The following is an 8,925-nucleotide window of genomic DNA, read 5'->3' as shown; positions in this document are numbered from 1 at the left end:
ATGTTGGTTTTTCTATGTTGGTTTTTGAGTTTGGCCTGGTATGGTTCTCAATCAGAGGCAGGTGTCGTTAGTTGTCTCTGATTGAGAATCATACTTAGGTAGCCTTTTTCCACCTGTGTTTCGTGGGTGTTTATTTTCTGTTTTGTGTGTATTCACTAGACAGGACTGTTTTGTTTGTTCGTTTTTCCTAGTTGTTATTTTGTTTAGTGTTCTGTTTTGATTATATTAAAAATCATGAACACTTACCACGCTGCACCTTGGTCCTCACCTTCTTCCACCGACGACAGCCGCTACACCTGCCCCATGTCTTACCAGAGGCTGCTGTTCTATCCTGCAAATAGAGTGTATAACTCACCAGCTGTTTGTTCTTAATGTTGTCGACTCGGTGAAACATAAGATATTACAGTGTTTAATATCCCGTTGGTAGGATATACGTGTTTTCAGTTCGTCCCATTTTTTTTCCAGAGACTGAACGTTAGCTAGCAGGACAGAAGGCAAAGGCAGATTAGCCACTCGTCGCCTGATCATCAACAAGGCACCCTGGTCTTATTTCGCAAAATCTCAGTTTCGGGTATCTGACCCTGATCGGGTGTTTGTAGTATCTCCGACTCATTGAAGAAAAACTCTTTATCTAATCTGAGGTGAGTAATCGCAGTTCTGATGTCCAGCTCTTTTCGGTCATTAGAGACGGTAGCAGCAATATTATGTACAAAACAAGTTACGAACAACGCGAAAAAACAAACAAAATAAAATGATTTGTTAAGAGCCGATAAGATTGCAGCCATCCCCTCCGGCGCCATCTTTAAACTGGCTTTCCCATTGAAGACATCATCCAAAGAATCACAGCCCTTCCCCATGACAGGGCACTAGATCTCCAACAGCACCTTGGATTTCAGCACTCGGATAGCCGTGGCTCTTCAACACTGACAACAGTGGCTCTGTGGTCCACAGAGTATTCACAGTCTTCCAGACACTGGGAGGCCAACAGCTCATTATCTTTCCTGTAGCGTGTGGCTACATTCCCTCAGAACCTGGGATACAGATGCTCCTGGAGAAACTTACCAGGGTTGGTGGATTCCCTGACAGGGACCTCTGTGGCTGAGCTTGCAGTAACTCAAAGCTTCCTTAAGTCCTGCCACAAGTGTGAGGCACTCTGCTCCTTTGTGATCTGTTCCAAAGCAGTCGAATGGGTTGGGTTAAGTTTGACAATTTCATTGTAGAAGGACAGGCACTTCTGGCAGTTGTAATTGACATGCTCTCCATGTGACTGGGAAAGAGTAGAGAATCTATATAAGTTATTATATGAAGTTAGATAGCATTGAACAGAAGAGACACACATCAGTTTAAATATATTAAAATGGTAGAGCCACAAATATTCCTTTCAGTCCAATTTTACCTGGGGTGCTACTGGCTGTGAAATTATTTGTCTTTCCAATATTATTTGACTTTCCAATGTCAGCGATGCACGCGCATCCAGCCGTCTCTACTGAACTGTTGTTGGAAAGGTACCTGAGAAGTGTGGTAAGAGCTGCTTGATTGGCTGGCCTGAACATCTGCCTTCAAAAATATCAATCCTTTTCCCATCCTGGTGAATAAGAACTCGGCTCACATTCCCACTGTGGAGGTACTGATAGGCGTCTGTATTCTTGTAATTTTTAATAGTGGAACCATCCACTCCCAAGGTGAGCACGACTTAATTCAAATGTACCCATACGTAATTTCAGGCAATTTTATCAATTAATCATGGAAGGAGGGTCTATGGTTATCATCCGACCTCCGTATAGCCATGTGTGTGTGTTCCCAAATGTGAGCCATGTTTTTGTTTATTTGTTAAGACCTGTTAATGATGTGCGGTTTTATATTATTAGCTGACGTTGACGGAAGTTGTGAAACGGAAACAAAATCGAATCAGCATGGAACTGGGTCAAGTGGGCGGGGCTACATAAGGCGAATAATGGCACAGATATAAGGATGAGTCCTCTATCTAGCTCTATGCTCCCAAATGATAGGATTATGGTTTAACTTGCGAATTAGTTTTCTTTTAGGTTGTTTCTTTTATTTTCGTTCAATTTGGGGTTTTGGACAGATTATTCGATGGAGAACGGTGGCTTGTCATGAAACTCTAGACTCAGTATGACAGGTATTTTAAACCTTTCTGCTTGCATTGCTAAAGAAACGTTATAACAACAGTAGCCTAGCTAGCTGCTAACGTTAGCCGTTTGGCAAAGATCTATCACCCGAAATCTAACAGTACAGTAGTTAGCTAACTGCCATCTCTATCATGTTCCAGGTGGTTCATTCATCCCCCCTCCTCTCCCATGCAGAACCTATTCCCCAGGTCGTTGCTGTAAATATGTGTTTTCAGTCGACTTACTTGGTGAAGTAAGGGTCCTTTTTAAAATCATGTAATCAGTGCCAACACGGTCAACAACCTCTTAATGATATTTATATTTGTCAAAAAGCTGTCAATTGTAATGTTGATCTGACAGCTTGCCACAGTTAACGACACAGTTAATGTTAGCTAGCTGTTTCGCTAGCTACTCATGTACGTTAGCTAGCTAACTGTCACTCCCTAAATGTAAACTAAAGAGAAAACAGTTGCTAGATAGACCAAATACAAAAGTGTGTATTGATATATATTGATGAACACACCGTCCTGAATCTGACTGTCATTTACCCAGCCAAAGTAACATTACTAGGCTGCATCACAATATGTGTTTATGCTGTCAACAACCTGTACGTTACTGTAGCTATGCCTAGCTAGCGAACATAGCTTGAAAAAGTCCGCTAGATTGTTAGCTAGCATCTGCACATTTTATAACCACACGGTATCTTGTCTTTCTTCCTTAACCTCTAACAATTTATTTGTCGAAGGAGTGATTCCAAAAGAACGTTGAAATCGAGGGTATCCCCAACTGTGATGCAGCCTAACTCCAGTGAGCTGGGTGTCCATCAGGCAGGACATGGTTTGTCTCTGACGCTACTGACCAGGACACCAGCAGGGACTACAGGGGGCTCTGCTGTCCCGGAGACTAGTGGAGCGGTCCGGGTACCTATCCTCTCCAGCGGGTCCTGGGAGTCATGTAGAGGAGGGGCGTCATCCCGTAGGTCCAGAGCCAGTTCCAGAACCAGTTCCCACAGCCACTCTCATTCACATGGTGGGGGACACCAGCACTCCCACAGTGAGCCCAGTGAAGTGGACCCGGCTGAAGCTGATCTGGAGTCAGGGGAGCCCAGCACCTCATTCTTGGAGCTGCGCTACCTCTTCCGCTGGGTTCAGAAGAGTCTTCCTTTCATCATCATCCTTTGTGCTAAACTGGTCATCCAACATGCCCTAGGTAAGTGTGGGGCAACAATAACATAGATATACAGTCAGGAACAACTTTTTATTTATCTCAAGTTAGTTTGAAAGAAATATCATTCATGACATTGTTGCAGGTCTAGCTGTTGGAGTTGGCTTATTTACAACTTTTCTTTATGTGAATAAGAACATTCAAACCCAAGTCTTTCTTCAGGTAAGTCACAAACAGTAACACTCTTTCTTCATTCATTTCTACATCAGTGTTTCAAACCTCTGAATATGATCCTTCATTTATCTCCTCAGGATCGTCGGTCAAAGATAGAGTGCGTATGGCTGCTCCTCTTCCTGGCGTCCTCCACACTCCTGCTGTACTACACTTTTCTCACTGAGACACTTTACTATTGGTGAGACACTTCCGTTTCCCCTTACTTCCCTTACCAGAGCAGACCTGGGCCCAACTTCCCGATAGCAATGGAATATTTTTTACAAGTGTTTTTAAGTGATGTGTCTTTCCTACAAAGGCCAAAGATGTAACGGGATTTCCGAGAACGTTCACTAAATACGTCGTTGAGGCCTGTGTCGATACTGATAGGACCGAAGGAAAGGCAGAGCTGCTCTTGGATCAGCTTTATCCATTCAAATCTTACCTTAAAATTCAAGTTTTTCCACAATACTGATGATGGAGCAGCTCCTAGAAAGATATCACCTTTTACTGCCGATATTGAGGCGGCTTATTCTAATGCTTACCCTACAATAATGCACTAAATCAAGATTTTCCACCACAATGCGCACATGTTGTTACACCTCATGAAATGAGTCAAAAATGTAACATTAGCCTCCAATTAGCTAAATAGAACTCAGTTGAATGAACATGAAATTGATTTAAACATTTTAAATGATATAGGCCTGTAGCATATACTGTAAGCTATTCAACTTTTAATCCAATCATCTGTTTTCATTTGAATCATCTTTATATCCTTCGACATTGGCAACTTTGTATTTGTAGTCAACTTTGTTGTGAAGTTATCAGTGGTCACAGAGAGACAGATACACATATTGATTCTATGTTTAGTGGAGGTCTTCTGTGTATACAGTGACATGGTAAGGAAAAAACGAATCTAACGAAGCACAGCTGTTCTATAACAAGATTTGTCAAGTGCAACTTTAGTAACAATTATTTTGTGAAACAGCTCAGAGATTTAACAATGCTGATACTGAAGTTCTAACGATGAACTTAGCCTTAAGATGCTTTTAGGAAACCGGGCCCAGAGCAGAAAACCGAATACAATAGAATAGGAAAACCTTATTGTGAACATTTGCGGTTGACATAGTGACATAATACACAAAATAAACCAACATTAAAATCATCAGGAGCATAATATGTAATCCACATCTTTCCCTCGTTCTCAGCCTCATCTTCCTAAACCCAGCTGTTGAGCCTCTAGGTTTCTGGGAGGTCCTATGGGTGGTGGGCATCACCAACTTCACACTCAAGTTCCTCATCATGGGGTTTAAGTGCCTTATCCTACTGCTGCCCTCTAACCTGGTGACCTACAGAGCCCAGGTAACGAAGAAATACAATACAGCTTTATTGATCCACTATACAATTGTACATTTTTCTGTCACAGATGGAAGGATGCTCTCTCCAGTTGTGTGACTACAAGTAGGCTATGCTCATTCGCTCTTGCCAGATACAGGTGACAGATTGCTCTAGTCTCTACTGTGAAGAACTGAAATAGAAATTGCAGCACAAATTGTTACATTACAGCTTAATTCAAAAATGGATTAAATGAAACATTTCCCTCATCAATCTATACACAATATCCCATAATGACAAAGCAAAAACTTTTTTTTTTTTTTAATACCTTATTTACGTAAATATTCAGACCCTTTAATATGAGGCTCGAAATTGAACTCTGGTGCATCCTGTTCCATTGATCATCCTTGATGTTTCTACAACTTGATTTGAGTCCACCTTTGGTAAATTCAATTGATTGGACATGATTTGGGAAGGCACACACCTGTCTATATAAGGTTCCACAGTTGAAAGTGCATGTCAGAGCAAAAACCAAGCCATGAGGTCGAAGGAATTATCCTTGGAGCGCCGAGACAGGATTGTGTCAAGGTACAGATCTGGGGAAGGGTACCAAAACAATTCTGGAGCATTGAAGGTCCCCAAGAACACAGTGGCCTCCATCATTCTTACATGGAAGAAGTTTGGAACCACCAAGACTCATCCTAGAGCTGGCCGTCCGGCCAAACTGAGCAGTCAGGGGAGAAGGGCCTTGGTCAGGGAGGTGACCAAGAACCCGATGGAACTCTGTCAGAGTGATCAGAGTTCCTCTGTGGAGATGGGGGAACCTTCCAGAAGAACAACCATCTCTGCAGCACTCCACCAAACAGGCCTTTATGGTAGAGTGGCCAGACTGAAGCCACTTCTCAGTAAAAGGCATAACAGCCCACTTGGATTTTGCCAAAAGGCACCTAAAGGACTCTGTCCATGAGAAACAAGATTCTCTAGTCTGATGAAACCAAGATTGAACTCTTTGGCCTGAATGCCAAGTGTCACGTCTGGAAGAAACCTGGCACCATCCCTACAGTGAAGCATGGTGGTGGCAGCATCATGCTGTAGGGATGTTTTTCAGAGGCAGAGACTGGGAGACGATGACTGGAGCAAAGTACAGAGAGCTAGAGAGATCCTTGATGAAAACCTGCTCCAGACCTCTGACTGGGGTGAAGTTTCACCTTCCAACAGGACAACAACCCTAAGCACACATCCAAGACAACGCAGGAGTGGCTTCGGGACAAGTCTCTGAATGTCCTTGAGTGGCCCAGCCATAGCCCGGACTTGAACCCGATTTGAACATCTCTGGAGAGACCTGAAAATAGCTGTGCGGCGACGCTCCCATTCATCCTGACTGAGCTGGAGAGGATCTGCAGAGAAGAATGGGAGAAACTCCCAAATACCGGTGTGCTAAGCTTGTAGCGTCATACCCAAGAAGACTCAAGACTGTAATCGCTGCCAAAGGTGCTTCAACGATGTACTGAGTAAAGAGTCTGAATACTTATGTAAATGTGATATTTCAGATTTTTGTCTAGAATTTTAAAAAATAACTTTTTCCTTTATGGGTTATTGTGTGTAAATAAGGGGGGATTCATCCATTTTTAGAATAAGGCTGTAACATAGCAAAATGTGGAAAAAGTCAAGGGGTCTGAATACTTTCTGAATTAAATGTAGGTTCTACCAGCATTTTGGGGGCCCAAAAGTTAAGGAGAGAAAGCATTCATCTATGCCTTTGTCTGTCCCCAGGGACGGTGGTACATGCTGACTGAAGAGGTGGGCCAGGTGTACCAGGCTGTGGCTCCCACCCCCCTATGGTTCCGCTACCTGGTCACCTACCAGAAAGTGGATGGAAATACTGGCCTCACCCTGGGAGTTCTGCTGGCTTTGGTCTACTTCATACTCAAGGTGACTGACCTTATGACTGCATCAAACTGCATTTATCAAAGATGTATGCTTTGAAGTGGCTCCTTAGTAGTGGAAATTCTGAAAACTGCTAAATTGTATTTTTTTTCACCTTTTGTTTAAATGTACTAAACTCTTACTTTTTAAATGTAGCTTTTAGGATTGTATGGACAGTGGGGGTCTTTCCAGAAAACTGTGAGGATATTTCTCAGTGGTGAGGTACAGTACTTTAAATACATCATGTTTACTGTTTCCTTAGTGGTGGTATGTGGGTTGACTGACAAGTGACTACTGTCTTGAACAGTCTTGCTCATGTGTATCATGTGGGTATAATTGCGACACTTGTAAGGAGTTTGGAGGACTTTGTGGGTTGTAAATATGCGTTGTTCCTCCTCAGCACACGGGGGCAGCAGCCACCAGGAGCCAGTGCAGTGAGGCTGGGGACATCTGTCCTATCTGTCAGGCAGAGTACAGAGACCCAAGGGCCCTCCTGTGTCAGGTGAGACACCACTCATCCATGAGATGGAAAACACTAATATTACTGACTTTTTTTCTTTACTCCTGTGTAGTTACACATTATAGTTTGATTTCAATATTCCAGCCACACAAGGGGATACTCATTGTGTTCCTTTTGATTCTGCACATGGTTGGATAAAGAATGCCTGTTTATTCTCTCTCAACAACAGCACATTTTTTGTGACGAGTGCATTGCTCTCTGGTTCAACCGGGAGAAGATGTGTCCACTCTGCTGCACGGCCATCACAGACAAGGTCCACAAGTGGAGGGACGGGGCCACGTCACCTTACCTCCAAATCTACTGAGAGAAGGAGACAATGGAGGAAAGAAGTGGAGACTCTTAGACACTGTTTGCGATGTGTGAATGACAGTTGTATTAACAGCAATACTCCACTCATCATTGGCTTGTGAAGCTGATGACCACACTGTTCCTCCATTCATTAAGGGCTGTGCCTACTACTGGCCAACGTCAGTAAGGGCGCATAATATTTGCAATAGGATTGGGATGCATTCAGCACCGTGGCATGTTACTGTTACTGCTGCAACTGTAACTCCTTCTCCGACTGTCACTTTTCTACACGACTGACTGACGGTAGTTCTCTCTCTGCATGCCCTCTAGTGCTGTTTTTAGTTCCTTTTCTTTTCAAATGTTTAGATTTTATCATGTGGAAATATTCCTGTTTTTTTGTTTTCACAGCCAGCCTAAAAAAACAGACCAGACAGCCTCTTTATTAGGCCAGTTGTCAGGGAATAGCCCGTTACCACATCTGTGTTTGCCATTGACCATAGGAGTTGGCAAGACAGCAAACTGACAGCGTGTTGCAAAGGGGATGCCATTCTGTGTCTGATACAGGCACTCAGACTAGTAGTGGTTAAAGAACAAAATGTACTCAACACATTGGGAAACAATAACAAACACCAAGGTTGCTATTTATGAAGTTCTTCATTTTGGGGATTTATTCTTTTCAAATGAAGTCAGATTTTTTACATTTGTTTTCCAGATGACAAATATGAGATTTGGTTCAATCCTTAAAATATTTTTCTAAAGCAATGACAGTTACATCCTTTTTGAAAACCAAAGACTGGGATAATCCATTTATTTTATCATATTTAACTATGTAGTGATTTTTTTCTTTTCTTGCATAAAGTTGTTCAATCAACAAATGAAATGAAATATATAAAATTCATTTTCTTTTCAATTATAGCCTAGATGCAAATTGGCTCTGGGCGTTTACATTTACTCTAATACACACAATGTTTAAGCTTGTTATGAACCAACTTTGTCTTATTTACAATCCATTCATCATCAAAATTAAGTGTGCAGAGGTCTGAGGGACACACAGAAAAGCATCAATCTAGCCTGTCCCTGTTCACATACTGTTCTCAGGAGGAATTCACAGTAACATGAAACATATGTACCATATTATCTAATGTTCCATTAGGCCTGCCATAGAAGTGAACTGAAAGCATATAAACACAACTTGGTAAGTGTTGGTCCCATGTTTCATGAGCTGAAATAAAAGATCCCAGAAATGTTCCAAACACACAAAAAGCTTGTTTCTCTCAAATTATGTGCACAAATTTGTTAACATCCTTGTTAGTGAGCATTTCCCCTTTACCAAAATAATCCATCCACCTGACA

At 42.2% G+C, this 8,925-nt stretch overlaps 1 protein-coding gene across 2 annotated transcripts; it reads left to right on the top strand.

The window, feature by feature from the left end:
- The first annotated feature begins 1,925 nt into the window (after positions 1-1,925).
- Positions 1,926-8,550, top strand: LOC118390083 (E3 ubiquitin-protein ligase RNFT1-like). 2 transcript variants are annotated; one of them, XM_035780283.2, is made up of 10 exons: positions 1,927-2,140; positions 2,291-2,382; positions 2,875-3,338; positions 3,439-3,515; positions 3,605-3,705; positions 4,712-4,865; positions 6,612-6,770; positions 6,921-6,986; positions 7,165-7,266; positions 7,454-8,550. In XM_035780283.2, the coding sequence occupies exons 2-10, from the start codon at positions 2,354-2,356 to the stop codon at positions 7,586-7,588; spliced, it is 1,287 nt and encodes a 428-aa protein (XP_035636176.1). In that variant the 5' UTR covers positions 1,927-2,140; positions 2,291-2,353; the 3' UTR covers positions 7,589-8,550. The 2 variants fall into 2 exon arrangements, with proteins under 2 accessions (XP_035636177.1, XP_035636176.1); XM_035780284.2 differs by lacking the exon at positions 2,291-2,382 and having other exon boundaries at positions 1,926-2,140.
- Positions 8,551-8,925: the final 375 nt, after the last annotated feature.

Source organism: Oncorhynchus keta, chromosome 11 (genome assembly GCF_023373465.1).
Source record: "Oncorhynchus keta strain PuntledgeMale-10-30-2019 chromosome 11, Oket_V2, whole genome shotgun sequence".
Classification (NCBI taxonomy): Eukaryota; Metazoa; Chordata; class Actinopteri; order Salmoniformes; family Salmonidae; genus Oncorhynchus; species Oncorhynchus keta.
The sequence above is the reverse complement of the archived record's forward strand: the minus strand, read 5'-3'. Positions and strand labels throughout refer to the sequence as shown.

Excerpts from the sequence above, each read along its gene's own strand:
- LOC118390083 (XM_035780283.2), top strand. The coding sequence starts at position 2,354 with ATGTGTTTTCAGTCGACTTACTTGGTGAA. Across the intron at positions 3,516-3,604 it reads AAACCCAAGTCTTTCTTCAG|GATCGTCGGTCAAAGATAGA; the intron begins GTAAGTCACAAA and ends TTATCTCCTCAG. Across the intron at positions 6,771-6,920 it reads TGGTCTACTTCATACTCAAG|CTTTTAGGATTGTATGGACA; the intron begins GTGACTGACCTT and ends TTTTAAATGTAG.